The 20412-nt window shown below is 35.1% G+C and overlaps 2 protein-coding genes and 1 long non-coding RNA gene across 5 annotated transcripts in view; 2 read left to right on the forward strand and 1 right to left on the reverse strand.

Moving 5' to 3' along the window:
- Positions 1-19984, forward strand: part of LOC149805866 (uncharacterized) — a 133647-nt gene extending 113663 nt beyond the window's left edge. For both annotated transcript variants that reach the window (XM_089950587.1, XM_089950588.1), the window contains 3 exons: positions 15484-15588; positions 16500-16622; positions 17176-19984. In XM_089950587.1, the coding sequence (XP_089806713.1) occupies positions 15484-15588; positions 16500-16622; positions 17176-17259 (312 nt within the window). In that variant the 3' untranslated portion in view covers positions 17260-19984. The remainder of the gene's footprint in view (positions 1-15483; positions 15589-16499; positions 16623-17175) is intronic.
- LOC149805867 (uncharacterized) lies at positions 4232-6888 on the reverse strand. Of its 2 annotated transcripts, none has more exons than XR_016419819.1 (2): positions 6366-6524; positions 4232-4436 (listed from the first exon to the last, which is right to left on the reverse strand). XR_016419819.1 is itself a non-coding variant. In XM_089950589.1 (2 exons), the coding sequence occupies exons 1-2, from the start codon at positions 6744-6746 to the stop codon at positions 4315-4317; spliced, it is 312 nt and encodes a 103-aa protein (XP_089806715.1). In that variant the 5' UTR covers positions 6747-6888; the 3' UTR covers positions 4232-4314. The 2 variants fall into 2 exon arrangements, 1 of the variants encoding a protein (XP_089806715.1); XM_089950589.1 differs by lacking the exon at positions 6366-6524 and adding an exon at positions 6557-6888.
- Positions 7046-9837, forward strand: LOC149805868 (uncharacterized). The gene is made up of 3 exons (XR_016419820.1): positions 7046-7320; positions 7944-8040; positions 8851-9837. It is a non-coding gene; the product is annotated as an uncharacterized LOC149805868 (long non-coding RNA).
- Positions 19985-20412: the final 428 nt, after the last annotated feature.

Here is a 20412-nt window from a genome sequence, read left to right on the forward strand (position 1 = left end):
TGGATCGTGAAGATGCACATACAAATATGCACCAACCATCGTAGATGTTGCTGGGAATTAAAAAGAAGCCTAGTCATTGACGTCTGAAGATTTAACAGCTGTCCCAAACACATTGAAACGTATCGATGTACATGGAACAATAACATGGTCAGAGCTTTTGCAAGTGGATCCAGACAGAGTTTTATTGAGCTGTTGCTGCGTTGTTGGCAAAAGATATGTAAGGGTTCATCGTGGACATCCCATCATTCATCACGATCAAGCCATTGTGGAATGATTGAACTCTAACTTTATGGAACAGTTATTTGGACACCAGCATGGTCAGGATTTTTCTAATGATGATCGGTCTTGCTAGCAGTTGATGAGGGTTCATTTGGTCATAGCAGCATTGAATAATGAAATTACAAGTACAATTGGGTTAAAACCCACTGATGTTATGCGACAAAAAGAAGCAACCCAGAGCTGCAAAGCAGTAACATGAGGTGCTTTGCCGCCACAGCAACCATTGTTAGGCTCGGTTGAAAATAATTTTATTAGATGTCTGTTTGTCCCGAAGGAATTCGAAGACCGATGGCATCACCCTACTGCCCCGGTATTTTATATGCTTACTATCTCAGACTGAATCAACATTATGGGGCAACCAACTCGCTTCCATCTGGCGCTACGTGAATGAAGTCATGCCGCGGTTGGTGGAGCCTGCAAATAGGGCATTTGTAAGATTTACAAGTTGTTCTCATGAATACACAATCACTGCCAAAAATTATTTTGGGAGCTGCATGTGCCTGTTCACCTAACGTGTGTTTCCTTCAGGGAAAATACATTTCTTAATATCTAGAGGTGACAAACTTACCTTGATGCAATGATATACATGCATGCCATGTTTCTTGGGCAGAGTATGATTTGCTGCGTGTGCAAATTCACATTGTTCTCGGGACACTATGTACATGTTACACTTGAACTCTTTCAAACGGACAGACTCATTTGCGTCTCTTAATTTTTTTCAGCTCCCCACCCCGATGGAACTGGGAGTTCTTTCCACAGCTGAGAACATTTTGGGTTGCAGTCCAAGGTATCAGTCGATGATGTTTTCCATGCATTTTCCTTCATTTACCCTGTGACTTTTTTCTGACGCTGCTGAACAACAGATGGTCCTTCGGGTATGCACTGGTGTCGAACTGGCATGCGAGTGATGCTGCACCCATATAACGTAGATACCATTGGTGATAATGTGCATCAGCAGCAAGTTCGTATCTATGTAGAGCATCTTAATGTTTTCACCGTACTTTGGCTTGATCTAATCATAGTAGAACTCGCACATGGGCAACGTTGACAAATATAACATAGACACGCCAATGTAAATGGGTTTCGTCAACTTTTGATGGGATTTTTTTGCTGTGTACGGCAATGAGTTCACCTTTAGGCAATCAACCTATGAAGTTTTAGTTAATCACTATCCCTGACCAGGTCAACATGAATTCATTTTCACAGATTTTCATGCCGTTCCCGAATGTAAGAATATGTAAGGGGCACAGACTCACATAGGTGAAATTGTAACAGCTGAAGAAATCATGACACCCACATTCCCAACCACAGGTACAAATGTAATTTCGTAAATGGACACTATAGTTGAGCTTCCGACTCAGATTCGGAACCAACTTGGTACATTTGTTGACCTTACCATCAGAATCATCTTCGAGTACACACTGGAACGGTGACAACCACTTGCAGCCAAAGCTTTTGGGGCTAGTGGATAATCATTGTTGGTACAGTGAAGTTCAATGGGTATTTGAAGTCGACTTTGAAGAAGTAACCGTGTTTGTTATTGCGGTCATACTCGAGTATATGTTTGTGGATGTTTACATCTGCAGAAGTAATCCAATTTCACTCACCTACAAATATTGCTTGCATCATTGCTCATCAGTGGAGGTTTCAAGTGTCAAGGTACATGTGTAATGCTTGGGAGTTCAGGATCTTATCAATATATATGCTTGGGATGTTCGCGCAAGCGTAACGATGACTTCCCATTAAAATCTTGATGTGGATACCAGGTTCCATAAAAAAATGTTGGTCAATATTCAGTAAACAGTTTCAGCTCAGTCTTGTTTTTTTTTTCTTCATAGCAATGCTTTCAAAGCCATTTCCAGAAATAAAGAATGAATGCAAGGGGTAGAGCTTGTAAAAACGCATGGCGGTATCACTAAAAGTCTTAAAGTCACCGGGATTTCGACAACTAAACATGGACAAGACATTGTTCTCATGTACATCGGTGGTGGAAATGATGATGATAAAAGGTCTCAGTCGTTTACAAATCTTCTGCACATCGCTCATGTATTGTGTTGGTAGTTATAGATTCCTTTGCTCTTCAACCATTTCAGAGCCTCCGGCGGGTGGGTATTGCTCTTTACCCAGCAGCATTGTATCAGCAAATGATCTTAAAGCATCCATGATTGATGGCTCCCGCTGCGAGGTTGTTAATAGGTTTATCCAGGTTGGAATTGAGAAACTACAGTGAAACAGTGAATTGCATCACCCTCCTGAAATGTTATATATTGTTCCACGTTGGGAATGTCTCTTGCTACCGCATCCAATGCCGTTGCGATTCCTTGCGTAAGCAAATGATTACTATCCCCACACAGGTTATGAAAGACAACTGGGATTCTTGTTTTTGCTGTATTAAATTCGAAGCTGCAGATTACATACACTCTTTACAGCTCCTCTTTTCACACCAGTGATGTGGCAGTGATCGCGAACTCGCGAAGCTTCGCTTCCATTTTTTAAACTTTCTTCACATGTCCACCAAAGAATCACCTGGAAAATTCACAAATGTCATAATTATGTTGGCCAGTGATGAAAGCTGAGTTCTTACGTTACAATTTCAGCGGCTCCGTCGCATCTGAATGCATTGTAACAAAACCTGCATGGTACTTGTTCAGTAATTTGTATTTAATTTCATTAAACCACGGTACTTGATGGGGTGGGGTAGTAGCACAGAAACGTTCAAGCATTCAAAATCCGGAAAAATAATATATGGAACTTTTATTTTCCATTGCACTGTGGTGAATTTCAAAACATTCTTGGCAGGCTCTGCCATGATCGCATGCTACGGCTTTTCACTGATTCCTCAGCAGTAAAAGTCCAGAAACTCTTGCATGCCGAATACTTGTGAGCAACTTTGACATGGAAACATTTAGCCATTGTGTTTGCTGTGCCAGTGCACCATTCAAGAAAGATCTTTTATCCACATGTAATGATACTACCCCACTAAGCCGACCACTGCTCAACAGTACCAGTTCAACGTTGAAACTCAGACGCATGGATGCTTCACTCATGATGGATAGCCTGAAGACCACTACTCTGAGTGAATGAAATAATGGCGACCTTTGTTTTGAGTCATTCAAAGTTACTAATATTTGTAACCTGAATGGGAAATTCCATGTTTCCAAACTCGAATTCACTCATGTACTGTTTGTATTTTACAGGCTAATATCCCGGCTGTAGAATGTCCATCATATTCCATGAAAAACGATGGAAAACGCTGGAAAATTCTAGCATGGAAAATGCTGGAGTATTTGGACTAATATTCCAGCCTCTGTCCAGGGTAGGCTGGAAAACCCTGGACAATTCTTGCATGGAAAACGCTGGAAAATTCTAGCATGGAAAACGCTGGAGTATTTGGACTATATTCCAGGCTATGTCCAGGGTAGGCTGGAAAACCCTGGACAATTCTAGCATGGAAAATGATGGAAAACCCTGGACAATTCTAGCATGGAAAATGCTGGAGCATTTGGACTAATATTCCAGTCTTCATCCAGGGAAGGCTGGAAAACCCTGGACAACACTAAAATTTAGCTGAAAATTGTTGAAATATTTTATGAAAACGAGATTTTTAACAGTGATGCAACTTTTATTTGATGATAATTTCAAGAAGAACATGATCCAAACTACCCCAACCAACTCCTTGTATTGACTGTGATGTTTAGTAACTTTTAAACAAGGAAACAAAAATTAAAAACTATAATTGTCACTGGTAGCTTAATAGGTTGTGCACTAGTATTCAGTAGACATCATGGCTTAAGTTGTCATAAATATCGCTACACTTCTACTGGTGTGTCATAAAATCCAGATTACTGGCTCCTTAACATCATCCGAGTTTCTAAAAATATGTTCTCTTACTCTAGTTACAGTTTGAATTTATTCTGAAGCAATCTTAACAACAAAATAACAGAAATTCACGTTAATTTCTATCTCAATTTTAATTAAAAAAATTAAAATATTTTTTTTTACACATGTTGTTTCATAGTTCATTCACCACATTTCTTATTTTTCTGTTGTCACCACTGGAGTCTGTGGAAGTGATGGTACTCTTGATGGTTTAACCAAATCGCAAAGCTTCTGTCTCACCATCACCTCCCCAATGTTATACTTCTCCTTCATGATTTCTGAAATACAAATCATGGTATATTAATGAATAGAATCAAGCAAGATTTCAAATTTATTTCAATCCCATATATATATATATGTATATATATATATATATGTATATATATATATATATATATATATATATATATATATATATATATATATATATATATATATATATATATATATATAGAGAGAGAGAGAGAGAGAGAGAGAGAGAGGGGGGGGGGAGTGAGAGAATGAGAGTTATGCCTGAAACATTTCATGCAATTACAGTACTTTTACAATACCTGAGGTTGGTAATTGTAATGAGGCACTTGGCTTGATGACTAACTTGATAGGCTTAAAAACCTGTGGTTTCCATCACAAATTAAACTGGCTACCTGACTGCTCCTGTGGCCTAAGTCTAAGTGGTTAGAGCGCCTGCTACGGGTGTGATAGGTCACAGGTTTGAACCCTTAACCGAGTCATACCAAAGACTTATTTAAAAAATGGTACTATTAGCTGCCTTGCCTGGTACTCAGCATTAACCCTTTACCTCATGCAAGCGTCTTTTGACGCCTCTACTCCATTCACGTGGAAGCGCCTTTTGACGCCTGCTGTAAACATCAGCCATTTTAAGCTGGTTTTCATAGCGCCACCTTTGGGGAAAACCCCCATTTAGATACTACATTCATTTCTGTGAATGACAATTACATCGGATCACGTGGTCACTGTTTATGCCCTGGTCGATATCTGCTATTTAAAGTAACTGGGTCATAATCTCCACTCTCCAAAATGGAGGTCGCGGATTTCATTCAGTACTTACGAAGTTTTCACGATTAGAATCAGAACTACGAAAGATTCAATAACTTAGGTAAAGGCTCTGATATTGATGCAGGCAGCAATTAGTTTTCATAAATTATCAAATTCAGATGACTTAGTGATGTAGATGCAGACGACAAATTGTAAATTTCAAGTATGAGAAATGGCAGCTACAATTGGTCATGCGGCCTCACTGACATGACAGTGAATGAGTCCTCTCAAGATTTTAAAGCACTTAAAAAATTCTTCAGTGAAAAATAATTACGCAGCTATAACAATCAGACTTTTAATCTTAAATTTTTCCACACATAATAGATGTGTACCAAAAATGTAAAATGGTTACAATTGCTGTTTAACATAAAATACATTACATTGCTTAACAGTTAACAGGCAGGCCTATGCGTATGGAGTCGAATAGGTAACAGGTGCTCTATTTATAGCATTCTGCACTTTGTAATTATGCTCTATAAGGTAAACGGTTAAGAGGTTAGTGTTAGGACTGGTCAACCTGGTGTTAAGATAATGTGAATGGGTGGGAGACATGCTACACATCTGTGGCATGATATCCCAGTGCTAGACATCACTATAAATTGCCACACTGCAGACATCGTAGCGATGTGACTAAACATTTGTTAAAGCTACGTTACTAAACATCTGAATCACGCACATACAAACTGGCTACCGTATACATGCAGTTGTGATTATACCATTTAAACTGAAAGTAGATTTACATTGTCCATTTGAATATTGCCTGTCTACACTATAATGTTTCAAGTAGTAGTTGTGTATACAGAAACAAGCCATAATCTGAATTGAAGATTAATTGGAAAAGAGATCTACCGGTATATTTCCGAGTCACAGTCTAAAATTAATTAAAACAAATATAACTTATTGCTACAAACAGCACACTGTCTGGAAAATAATAACGAAAATGTAAAAAATACAAATACCAGTCAGATCATTAATAATATCAAGGGTGAATAAAATTTAAAGTGAAATTTACAATTTGGAAATATATATTCGCAAGGCCGGCACGTACCAAATTTTTGGAAAGACAGACACGAGATGACTGGTCATTGTGCATTAGGATAAGTAAAAAATGTTGCCAATTATGTAAACAAAGCTTAAAACATAACACATACCTTTCAATATCCTTACAAGTTTGACGTTTAATTTATCAGTCTTCAAACAGCATAAAAAAAAAGAAATTGTTCCATAGGATATATTTCGTAATAGCTTTCCGTAAATTTACGTCACGCGAAGTCTTGCGCAGCTAAGGTACTTGGCGGCCGTGCAAATAATTTTGCTACAACTGGACTGAGTAATGACTTACCTGCTATTTTCGCAATAATACACTCATGGTATCCCATGAATCCACGACAAACCGCCATATCTTTCTCTCCCGTGCGATATTCCTTCATTTCTTTTCGTGGCGAGTGTACATCAGCCATACAGATTATGCCTCCCTGAATGGGGCGATCATTCACCCATATAACCAGTGATATTTTTGGTTCAGTGGTCATCTTAAAATCCTGGGATATTTTATATTTTACAATTTCAATGACACTCCAATCGAAAATTGCGCCCAAATTCTAGACTGGTTATTCAACGCTTTTTACGGTGCCAAATTTGGAACCAAACTTTACAGAAAAACTTTTCTTTTTTTGTTTTGTTTTTTCTTTTTACAGAAAATTTGGTTCTAACGCATGAAATCGCAATATGCCGGCTTTTTCACTGTAGTAATTGGTTAAAAAAAATAAGTACATAATTTTATATCCCATCATAGTCAGCTTCATCAGCCATCATCATACGGAACAACCTCGGCTATTTCTGCGTGACAAAAACGTGACTCCGATACGTGAAGGCAAATACTTGACAGAAAAATCAGACATTTTGTTCTCTTTTGATTTGTTATTTATCTAAAGAGTTAATATCTATACATCGGATACCAACGCCGTGATTTGGATATGTTGGAGAATGATTGGTTTACAGTAAAGTGGTTTTAGAAGACAAAGTTTACGACCAAGAGGCAATATCTTGTCGAGGTGTGGAACACAAATGGAAAGACAACACAAATTGGACACCCAAATATTATAGGTGAGTATGAAATAAACGGAGTCTCGACTTTATCTCGTTTGCCCAAGTATAAACTGACTATATGATTAACCGCCCAACACTATATATTTATGACTGATAATTAAATTGTAAGCAAGTATTTCAATAAATGTGAAAAGATATACAAGGTCAAAAACAAGTTTCCTTTTGCACCAGTTTTAAAATTAGAGTAGGTATTTTTGTTTTTCAATATATATGTATATATAACTTTCAAAGCAACCTAATTTGTGGAATTTTATTTTAACAGCCATAACCTTGTAATTGTCAGTCTTGGAAATGTTAACTCCAGTGATACATGTAAGCCCAAACAGGGACTGCTCTGGTATTATGATAAAGTTGTGAATTTCTTGAGTATTTGTAGATCTAGTCCAAAAAGGTCTTTAGGTTACTGCTAAATTTTCAGACTGCTACATATATATGTAAAATCATAACTTAAGTAACTTACGTCCTGGAAAAAGAAATTTTGAAAAATTTCACATTAATCTTAGCAAGATTAAAATGTACACAAGTTTTACCATGAAGATGATTTTTGAACGATATGTTAATGTTTTAATCAGTCTGACTGTACAGTCTGTAAACGTTTTAATGCTGTTTGTGTATTACAGGTACTGGTGTTCAGGACAAAATATATAAGCAGTTTGAAGTTAATTCCACAAAGTCCATTCCTAAAAGCACCATGTACTGGAGGAAGAGAAAACAATGGTAATTCCAGGAGTAATAGAGAGATTTTTTACATTTTAAATAATGTCTGCAGCTGTCTCCCACAACAGTGTTTATTTGTGTGAAGATAAGCATTGTTCTTTATACATTTGTTCTTACCTAGTACATTCACAGCTTAACATGGCTCATATCTTAAACACAGTTTCATTACCATATCGATAATTTAAGGAATAAACAAATTTCACTATACAACACTAAGTGGAATTTTCAGAGTTCAACAAATTCTGAGTATATGGTGAAATCATTCAGTATTTACAAACAGAATATTCAATGTACGTGTTTGAACAGAACATTCACTCTGTATGGGTTATCCAACACACCATACACAATATATGCACAATGTACACCATATTTAACCAAATCAGCCAATTACAGACATTCCAGGAAATATCTGATCAGTATTGATTCTTGCAGAACAAGATATAATAATTTATTGCTATGCATTGTCATACTTCAGTTTTTAATTATTTAAAATGTTAAATATAATTTTTACTTTCATTTTTCTTATAATGCCCTAAAACGTTATGAAACTTGAGTTGTTTTTCTGAAAACATCACATACATTTATGAAGTGTATCTTGTATCACATGTACTTTGTATGATTGAGTATATTATTGTGTATCAATTACTTGTCATTTACATGCATTAACATTGGATTTGTCAAACTAAACTACTGTAACAGTGTAATATTAACTGTACACATTCAATTTCCACAACAAAACAATAATGTTTGAATGTTAAGAATTTAATATGAATTATACATGTTCACTAAAATTTGTATTTCTCATTACAGTGTTGTTGATTTAGGTGAATCCAGTTCTGTTGGTCTTGGATATTATGAAATTGGTGACAGTACGTAATACTAATCTTCAAATATAATGAGAATATCAACAGATGAACCAACTAGATATGGTGACAGTGACATGAGTTTTTCATCTGACTCAGAAGAAAGTATAGAGTTTTAATCAAGTTCAGACGATGAACAGTATCATCAGGTGAATGAAGCAACTCAGTCTTCACCCATCCCATGTCACAGATCCCCCACTTTATGTCATAGCCCCATAACAAGATATATATTGTAGTGAAATCACAAAGTCTGAACATGTTATTGTCCTTGGGGCTTTGCCAACAAGACATAATTTGTCAGATGTTAAATATGACTTTTTGGACTTAATTCAGTTGCATCTTCCTTCAGCAAACACAGGATTGACAATTGTCAAAGATTTGAAGGAAAAATGTGAATTCAGTAAGGAGTATCTCAAATACAATTTTTATTGTGAGATCTGCAAAAAACTGTACTCCGATAAAGAAGAAATGTGTGAAACTGGGGGCTGTACAGGTGTACATAACTAATAATTATGAGCAAACATCTCTTTGGAAATGAAGTTGACTCTGACAAGAAAGAAGACTTCCTTTCATCATCAAAAATAGGATCAAGTGTCTTCGAGAACCTATTATTGTTGTTGAAATTGGAAATGCCATTTATGGTACTGTTCTCCCCAGTCATCATGAAAAGGACTAAAATCGCTCTCACCATTGCACAGCAGAATTTCATACTTATACACTGTAGTGTCAAGCTCAAGTGGTGAACAGATTTGGACATATTTATGATTTTATATGCACCAGATATTTTCTGGTCAGGATTTAACTAATTTTTCAGGATATCTTTTCATACATGTATAGTTTGTGTTACACCAACATTTTTGTATAGTGATGTTCTTTTGATAATGAACATTTAATTACATATGTGGTACATACAATAAATGATGTACTACTTCAACACTTGTAGTTTGTTTTTTTAAAGCAGGGTCAAGTGTGTGTGTGTGTGTGTATGGTTTAGTTTGTTTATTTGACTTGTGTCCTCTATTTCTCAGTATATATTTATCATAGGTTTGAAATAATAGTTTAGTTTCAAGTTCAAAAATCTGTGTTACAGCACAGTTTAGTCATGATTGCTCTTTATTTAGGTAATTCAAAATAATTCTTTGTACCAATCTTGAAAATTGACTAAGTTCTTTTCCAGGGTTTTCCATGCTGAAATTTATCCCAAAAATTCTAAGTCCGAACTGTCCATCCTTTTCCAGGGTTTTCCATGCTGAAATTTATCCAAAAAATTCTAAGTCTAAACTGTCCATGCTTTTCCAGGGTTTTCCATGCTGAAAAAAATTCAGAGTCCAAAATATCCATCATTTTCCAGGGTTTTCCATGCTGAAAAAAATCAAAGTCCAAAATGTCCATTGTTTTCCAGGGTTTTCCATGCTGAAAACTTTCAAAGTCCAAAATGTTCAGCATTTTCCAGGCATGCCCAGCATTTTCCATGCACAATGTCCAGGGTTTCCATGCTAAATTCTGCAGAATATTTCATTTTTCCAATGTTTTCCAGGGTTTTCCATGTTTTTCCATTGTATTCCATCCTTTTCCAGAGTATACGATGGAAAAAGTACAGCCGGGATAGTGTGGGTGTTGTAGCTTGAATAGGTATGCCCATTCGTAACACATGTCATTGTTATTTAACACCTTTATTACTGCTTGTGGTGAAATACATGCTGGTTCTGGAATAGAACTTGACCCACGGGGAAATTTGAAGATGAACTTGCACACATATGGCAAGAGTCTATCATGAATCTGCGTTGGTGTATTTTTAAACCTTGTTGAGAATCTTTGCAAAAGCTTCTTCGATTATCATTCATGGTCCCAGTGTCTTTAGTGTTCAAGGTTACAAAGGGATGGGTGTGAGATTTCAAACACATCATTGTCTGGTAAAGTGATGCTTTCCCTGGGGTTAAGTGGCATAATAAAGTCGGCACCGAGAGTAATGTTCACCCTTAACCGGATGTGTCCGTGTGCTGTAATGTTGATTTGATTCCAGGATGCCTATTCAAGAGAAGCTTCACAGCACCTGTACCTGGCTCAATTTTCGATCGGAATAATTGTCTGATTATCTAGAAAATCATGAGAGCTTCTGTGCAACATAAGCATTATCAGCTGTGATACGGCGAATGCGGTTTCCCTAATCAGCAACTACATGTGTGATTTCAGACTACACGGCCCATGGAGGGATATGTAAATGCGATGCTATTGCACAAGCTGTATCAAGGTTTGACCTGGCTCCATGATGGAAGTCATAATAGGACAAATATACATGCCTAAGTTGCTGTGCTTCTCAGTATTCTTATTCCATGGTCTCATGCAAAGTGCTTGAGTTAATTGACAGTTTGCCTCATATCCAGTCGTTGTTCTTGTTGGGGAAGCTATATCACCGCCCATCATGGCTCATGTGGAGAATTTTTTTAATGATGAAAGTACAGTATTAGGTTTCTTATACTACTTTATCTTTACTCCACAATCTCTAGTAAATTACATGAGTTGGCAGTCGTTATTCCCATTTATAGTGAAAAACATTGCATAATTGCTTCTTTATCAATAACCCTTTGTGTAACATCAGGATCATGAATAGCAATCACTTTGATCCTTGACAACATCATAGGTTTTTTCATTTACGGGCTAGCTAGGGAAACCTTTGCCATCGTTCACTATAGTACTCGGCAACATATCTGCATGGTGAGCAAAGGTGATTACATTATTTGACCTCGATACCACATTTAAGGCACCCAGACCAACTCTTAACGCAAGTGTGATTTTCAGTATTCATAATGACATATTCTGTTGCACTGTTCTCGTTTCCAGAGTATACTCTTTCACTTGCACATTGCGTCTCAAGGCCATTGAAGTATATTGTATTCTTTAACTGAGATAGTCTTCAATGTTCTCAATGGTGTTTTGGTAGCTGAGCGTGCGTTAAGCATATTTCTTGAAGTTCATTATTAGCATTCAGAAATTGTATAATTATCCCTAATCAAATGATGATCTTATATACATATATATATGTGTGTGTGTGTATGTGTGTGTGTGTGTGTGTGTGTGTACATACATATTCAATCCACAGGTTTATGCTGGTAAGATAGTCTTTGAAAAGGCGTGGTTTACCAGACACTCGAATATCTTCCTTTTGTCTCAACATTTTTCCATTTCAATATTATACCAAAGGTATCTCTCTAATTGATGGTGAACGCCAAATATCTTCACAGGAAATCCTTCTCTTCTCTGAATATTTCAATGTTGTTGATGTCTTTGCTCACCATGACTTAGTAAATGTCAGTGACTTAGAGTTTTCTTGTTCAGTTAAGGATTGACTATTTATTTTTTTGTAATTCATCGAAGTATGAACCAAAACTAAAAACTGTGCAAACTTTGTATATACTGCACGTTACAAGTTTGTAGTCACCTATATTGGTCTGGCAATTTAATTCCTTAATTAGCCGCAGATGTAAATTCTTTCACATTACATATTTATGTGTCAAACTGTGTGGTCTCTAACGGCATTATATAATAGCACACCGCAACTTTCTGATAGTGCATAACTTGTGTTGTCAGCCTATATCAGTCCGTTTGTGCTCACAGTACTGCAGCTCACTTTGAACCATGGCAGTAGTGTGCAGTAGCATGCATGATGCCACGGTTAATTACCAGAAAACCATGACCCGGACCCGCACAGGCATCAATAACAGATGCACTCATGTGCTAAATTTCCTATTGGGAAACGGTATGGGCAATCTAGAAGGGATTTTTGGGTGGGAAAATCAAAATTGGTCAGCATCTTTCAAAGCCCCAAATAAACACACTATACTTTAAGTGTATAAATATATTTACATAAATATTGTAGGTAGGTAAGCATTTATAAACATATCGTAAGCCAGGAAAATTCTCTTATTTCCTTGATAAAATTTTGGACAGCTTTAAAAGCTTTGCAGTTTAGATCATAAGCTAGTTGAGATGAACCTTGAAGTAGCGGGTCAGTTGTCACAGGAATAAGTAGATAAGTAGGGTGGTTAAGATTTAGAAATGGGATGGTGCGTAGATTTAGAAATAGGATCGTGTGTTGATCTACGTAAATGTTTCACTCTGAACAAAATAATGAGTTACAGTTTTAGGTGTCTCTGCACGATTAGACAATGATAATTGAATTACATAGTTAGTAAATAAGGCAATATTTAGAGCGCTAGTTATTTCTAATCGTTGTACCGAGGAAAGAATGCTTTCTCCCACTTTATGTATAGTATGTATACATATAGGCATAGGTCATGTGTTTCAAGTTTGTAGTCCCCTATATTAACCAAAAGTTGGGGCCTGTCTTATATTTTCAGGAAGGGTGTTCAACAAAGATAAGGTCGATATAATAAATGACTTCATATTTTGAATCTTTAATTGCGAAATAAAGACTATTTCTTATATTGTAATTTGTTAGTACTGAAGTGAGAGGTGGTATAGGATCATAAATATAAAATGGGCATTACTTATCTGTAATTTTATACAATCTTCGTAACTTGTGGAGTTTTCGGCTTTCACCTAATTTTGACCAACCAGATTTCCTGATACAACTTTTCAATATTGGTACTTCCAGTAAGTCCAGTAACAATACTTCTAACTGGAGTTTGTCTAAGCTATTTGTGTCTTCTTGAGAAAAAAAAAAAACATTTATTATAAAACTAAATACTTAATTATCAGGAACTTAATTTGGGAGGGACACTTGCACATGCTTGTCGAGACTCATCGTTCAGGAGGTATGCATTAATCAGTATGTGTGTTGATACGCAAATTGCACTATACCACCTCATCTCAGCTATTTGTTATGTATGATGGATGCAACTTTCCATGTGTGGGTTTGATGTTCTGAAGTTTGTGGAGTTCCACGAATTTTTAAGAACTTAATGATTTACATCATATCTGAAGTCAGTAAATGGAATCTTCCATTCAGAAATGGTTGAAGGCAGCTTTGGCTGAATAACCGAACCTTAATTAACTTTAATACCAATGCATCGTCTAGGCAGCATATACTAATTTTTCCACATTGTATGACCAGATCCTTTTTCTGTAAGATTCAAGGTCACAGTTACGGAGTTGTGAATTATTTTTCAAAATTTCAGAGTTAAATGGAATCTAAAAAAGATGAAATTTGTCTTTGAGAAGTTTTGTTGCAAATCAAAGGTCAAATTATGGCTTTAATTTATTTGGTAGAATAGAGGCTTTATCTAAAAATGACACGAGATGGTACCATATGGTGTTGCAATGGCTCCAACCATCTGACCACTTTAGGATACTCTAATTTCATTTGATTTATTCTGCAAAAGGACAGGATTCATTGACAACTTTTTAAACTTGCAAATATCGAATTTCTTTTGGGGGAGGGGTATTGTTAATAACCAAAGTTTGTGTTTTTGAAATATAGTGATGATGAGTTCGTATGTCTAAAAGTGGAATGAAATTTAGTTCTTGTGTGTGCAAGATTTGGTATTAGGGCCTAAAGACCACATCATTATACAGGAATAGACAGATTACATGATAGTTTCAAAATTCAAGAACCACTTTCATGATTCTGAAATAAAGTGATGGTTCATTTGCCTAACAAAAACGCTTTCTGATGAAGAAGTTCTAATCATACAGAAATTCAGAATCCCTGACTGTAATAATGGATCCAGCATGTTAAGATATGATTTGTAAGCTGATCTGTACACAACTGAGCTGTAGTCTTAAGTTTGAATCTTATTAAAGACATGTATACTTGGAGCAAGAGCTTCCAATCTGCTTCCCAATCTGTCTGTGCTTATTATATCCAAGGCTTTTTGACATTTCCTTCAGATGAATCTAATGTGGAAGGAAAGTTGCTTTATGGTCAAAAAATGTACACTGAAGATTATGTAGGTAATCTGCATTGAAAGACTGTATTTTCTCAACTTGTTTTAATACACAATTTATAAGAAATTATTTCAAATACAACACAGATTTTAACCTACTCTGCATGTATGTGCTCGTACTCTACTACCATGTTCACAATTGCCTCCGTGTTCAGGGATTTTGGATGCACGGTGGACATTTATTTTCATTCAAAATATAAAGGGGCCTTTGGATCTTTAAGAACCAACTTATAAATGAAATAGGCACCAACTCATTTCCAGTTGAAACAATGTAATAAAAAAAAATATTTAGTTGAGACACAACTATTATATGCTCTAAAAAAATATACACCATATTAACCGAAGTTCTCCAATAATGAACACATAGGTCCTGCCTGATAACAAGTCCAAAAAGTTCTCCCATGATATAACACATAATTCTTGCTTGATGACAAATCCATCCATTCTTAGTAATAATTTTAGCATGTATTTATGAAAGAAAACTTTCTTTTTTAATTGTCATGTTTCCACAAAGTTGGGGGGGGGGGTGCATGCCTTCTGCATGTGGATTATTTGCATGTATTGAAATATGTTAAAATACTCGTGTATATGTCTTATACGGTAATGAATTCAATCAGCAGTTAATAAAATGAAATAACTTTTATTGCCATTATTACACAAATCTTTACTTTCAGACGTGGAGCAGTCGGTTAGAGCGATGGGCTAAATATGTCATCAGATGTGACCGGGAATATCCAGGACCTATAACATGCTATACGAATTTTGGCAAATCTAGCAAGGTAACATTTGTTTATTTATTTATTTTTGTAAGTTGAGTGTATAAAATTACTTCAGGGCAAACTTTAAAGTTTTGTTTACTGTCAAAGTAAATGAAAACAGTGAAAATCTTTGGATATAGAGAGAACCATCCTGTGAAAAGGTTTTTTATTCCAATATGTCAGAAATGTTGTAGGCACAGCTTCTTATCAAACTTTATTTATAAAAAGTATTCAGATTAAATGAAATCATTAAAAGTGACTTTTTGTTATCATGTACAAATGGGATAATTTCTGTAGTAATAGGTTATGTGGCATGTGTGATTTAGTGATGGCTTGGAGTTTTATCAGCTTTTGTTCCATATGCGCTTTAATTTACCATTTTTCAATAGGGTTAAAATCACTTTAAGAATATTTTCTCAAGAAGAAATCTCTAATAGAGATGACTTTAAATCTCTCAGAAATTTCGCCAAACTTTGGGAATAATTTCATACCTTTTTGTGTTGCCATGATTTAGTAGTATTCCATCAGAGTCTAACAATTTTAATGAATGCAGATTTTGTTTAAAAAGACAGACACATAAAGACACACAAAATGACAGCAGACTCAAAAACGGAAAATAAGGAAAAGAAAACATTTTTTGGTTTTTACAAATTATTGGCTATATCATGTTAAGGAAACAGATGTTAAGTGCCTTTCTCATGGACAATATGAGGCAGCCAATCCAGGTTGAATTGGTTGGATATTGAGCCCACGATCCTTGGATTATGAGTCCAAGGCTGTGCTAAGTGAGCTACCATTGCTCCTGAAAAGAAGGAAGGCCTATATACACACACACACACACACATATACATATATATAGAGAGAGAGAGAGAGAGAATCCAAAGCTGCACAATATCATAAGTTATACAGACTGGTTTGATTTTCTACACCAGGAAAAAGACATATATACTGCGGTGTATGATTGGGCATCAGAAGGTCCCTTTCAAAATAATATCAGACTGGAGACCGGATGTAGAACCCCCGCAGATAAAACTGTTTGTAACCATAACACGGTTGTAAGTCTCTGACTCTCTGTCTTTGTCTCTGTCTCTATCTCTGTCTTTTTCTCTCTCATAAATGTGTACAGTATGCAGCTATGTAGATTTTACTTCATGATATAGGTGCTGCCCATTCATTCCTTTGTAGCAGCAAATTCTACCTTAAATTAATTGTGCCAGTTGGTCAAATTTGAGAAAAGTTTTACATTATTTGCTGATGCTTTAAGAAAATATAAACTGTTTTAGCAATGACTTCAGTGACTGTGAATACTGTTATAAGATTTTCCATAAATGTTAAGTTTTAGTGAGTTGTATGACTTCTTGAAAGTAATTAGGTTGTTTGTTGTGCATAAATCTTGATTGATATAGTGTATAGAAACACTATCCCAAACACCAGAAATACGTTCTTATTTATTTTCATTATCATGCATGTGATAATGATTCAGTTAATTCTTGTTTTATTCTTCCTTTTTTTTCTTTTTTCTTTTAAGACAAACTTGCTGTAATTGATATTTGTTAAAAAATTAAGGCATATTCTCTCTACAATGATATGACCTGTGCATAATTACAGATACGGAATCCAGATATTTCAGAGATGGCATGTGCCTCCATGGATTGTGGAAGTACCAGGCAACTGACCTGCATTTACCACTGAGGTCAAAGTCAAGAGGTCTTCCAGCAAGGAGTAATTGATAGAAGAAAGCCACATGTGAAAGTCTTTCAGTTGTGAAACAGTTAAATGCTGAGAGAGAATTGGTTCAAGGGATCATTTGCTTTTTTTTTTAGTATTTCAGGTTTGGGTTATCATTGTTGGTGGTCTTTTCATGATAATCTACAATTGCCCCTGCCTCCCAGTTTGTTTTAGATATCTTCTCTCTGGCATTCTAAATGGAGTCGGTAGAATTTATTATCTACGGAATGTCTCAGAAAATACAATATTGTACAGAACGTTCAAAGATGTGTAGGTTGAATTTAAATTCATGCAATCATATCCTCCCTGTCTTTGTCATTTTTATTAGTAGTGAGACCTGAGAAGTTCCATTGTAAGTAAATTATACCAATTTCATTACATTTTACTCTCTGGCCCTCTCAGCCAGTAGAAAGATAAAAATCCAGAGGCTGCCAGAGGAAACTAAATGCTTAGAGTTCTGGATAGTTTTTAAGTAAGGGCATTAAAGTATACTTCATTTACTCTGTTATACTGACTGTCTGATAACTCAAAAATTTTGATAGAATTGCAGATGAAAAAGGCACACCATTTCTGTTTACTATTCCAAAGAAATCTTGTTTGACATACTCATCAGTTTGTGACGTTTATATGCAAAATTGCATAACTTTGGGAAAGCTCTCACGTTTTGTTATGTACAGACCTGGGACACAAATTTGAATATTATTTTTTTGGTGATTTTATGAAATCGGCACAGGAACAAAAAGTTATTTATAGTGGATAGCTTTGTATAATGTGGATATGGGCCTGCGACTGTGCTGTGTACTTGAATTAATGCGTGCCAGTATGTACAAACACACAGGTGTATAAATCATAAGTCCTTTCAATTTTATGAAAATGTGCCGAGTTTGAAGTGTTAACAGTTGATACCTACAAAGACTATTATATATATTTTTTTAACACAGTTGAATAATATTTGCAATTTTCTATTTACATTACTCAAATACTTTATGATATTGATCTTTGAACACCAATTACCTCTAATGTGGATATCTCTAAAGCTGTTAACATGGGTGAATTTCCCAAGCCTTTTAATACAAGTTCTACTTAAACACATTGCTACTAGCCTTCCAAAGAATGTGATAAACAAGGATAGACTTTGTGGTTTTTTCCCTTAAGTCCTTTACAAATGGTTCCTTTTGAAGCTTATATTCTTCATTCCAGTAATAAACATTCCACGTAATAGTAAAATAAAATCTCTTTCTTGATTGCTAGAATTGATTTTTGGTAAAAGCTGTGGAAATGAAGTCGGACACTTGCTCTAATTTTAAAAAACCCAAATAAAATTGCTTAATATAAAGGATAAAATAATTTTGACACACACACACACACACACACACACACATATATATATATATATATATATATATATATATATATATATATATATATATATATATATTGACTTGTAATTGTTTAAGTGTTAACATCTTTTGCACTTTGTGAATCTACCATCTGTTTTGATGCACAAACATTTCATTATATTCATTTTACAAAGTTATGTAAAGATATAATGTACTGGACATTCTTTGAGAGGACTTCTTCTATCTTTGTTGCAGATACAGTTTTCTATATACTTATTAAAGCTCTTATTAGATTATGTGTATATTTTGTCTTCATCCAGTTGTTGATAATATTGTAAGATAATACTGTTGTAAAGAAGATTAATCATAAATACTCCAAGGCTTTGTTTTTGTAAATTGCACACTTATTAATTATTGTATACGATATACCTTTATGTATTTGTATTGTATGTGCATGCAGATTTCACAGTCAAAATGAAAGGTAGCAAAACTAACATGAATGCTTAACTCTGTACAAAAAACATTGATGGGATGAACTTCCACCAGGTATAAATAAAATTGATTAGATGTCAGGTTCATATTCTATCCACGAAAGTTTAATAAACTTTCTCACTGACATCTGCTGACATTTCTTTGAGTTTAATGAATTAGCAATTGCATCCAACAAAGGACGATATACTAATCACAATGTCTCCTCTTTAATTATCTGCAAATTGTATGAAAAGAAATTTTGTTTAATGCAATATTCAAAAAAGCAATTTTGTGATAGATTCATCCACAATATGATTTTTCATAACATTTTAATTGCAATCTCTCCGACAATTGCTTGTGCTTATGTCAATTTGAACCAAAGCACATTAAATGTGAGAGAGATTTTTTACCTCTGGAGTTCAGGAAGTACCAGTTTGCTCCTTTTACCTTCATAACTTTTAATATTTTTGTGTATTGTGCTTTTAAACTAAAGACACCCATATTGAATACAGTTTTCACATTAGTATTTTGATTTACATATCAGTGGACAAAACTGATAGAAAATTATTGCATGGTGTACATATAAAAATCTCTACCAATTTACACCATTGCATGAGTTAATGAGATACGTTTATATTAAAACACATAGTGGGGTAATTCTTTTAAGTGATGGTAGTTAGTGCCAATTGTAAACCTGCAACATCTTCAGATGAACATGGTGTTTTTATTGTAGACTTGTCATAATTTGAGACACACCTGGTGTTTTCATTTTAAACTTTCATATCTTGAGACAAAGCTAGCGTTTTCTTGCGATGAACCTAATGCTTTATTTTTTGTTTGAAATATGATAAACATGTATTAAAAGTATCCACACTCTATCTATTAGACTGCTTCTCTTTTGTCATTAATCTTCTATGTACCTTTATCATTTATCTAGTAATTCCACCATTCTTTTATCCACTGATCTGCTTATTTTATATTTCAACATGGTGCCATGTAGAAATTGATATAGATACCCGTTTTTTGGCAAGAGGAACATCATCTGCAGGGTCTTTCTGTTTGCTCTTTCACTTGAACAGGTGTCTCAAATATTTTTATTTATTTCTATTAAAAGAAAATACAACTTTGTTTGGACACATTTATATAATTGCTATAATCAGTTGTGCCTAAATATATCCCTGAAACCAGCTTATTACATTTCAGATTCTAATTTTGGCTACATTCACAAAAATGGTCATATAGATATTAGGTGTTGTTAAGGCAAGTACTTCAGACAATTTTGTCCATGTAGAGATGTGTGAGATAA

The sequence above is a fragment of the Sinohyriopsis cumingii genome, chromosome 2 (assembly GCF_028554795.1).
Source record: "Sinohyriopsis cumingii isolate HCF-2022 chromosome 2, ASM2855479v2, whole genome shotgun sequence".
Taxonomy (NCBI): Eukaryota; Metazoa; Mollusca; class Bivalvia; order Unionida; family Unionidae; genus Sinohyriopsis; species Sinohyriopsis cumingii.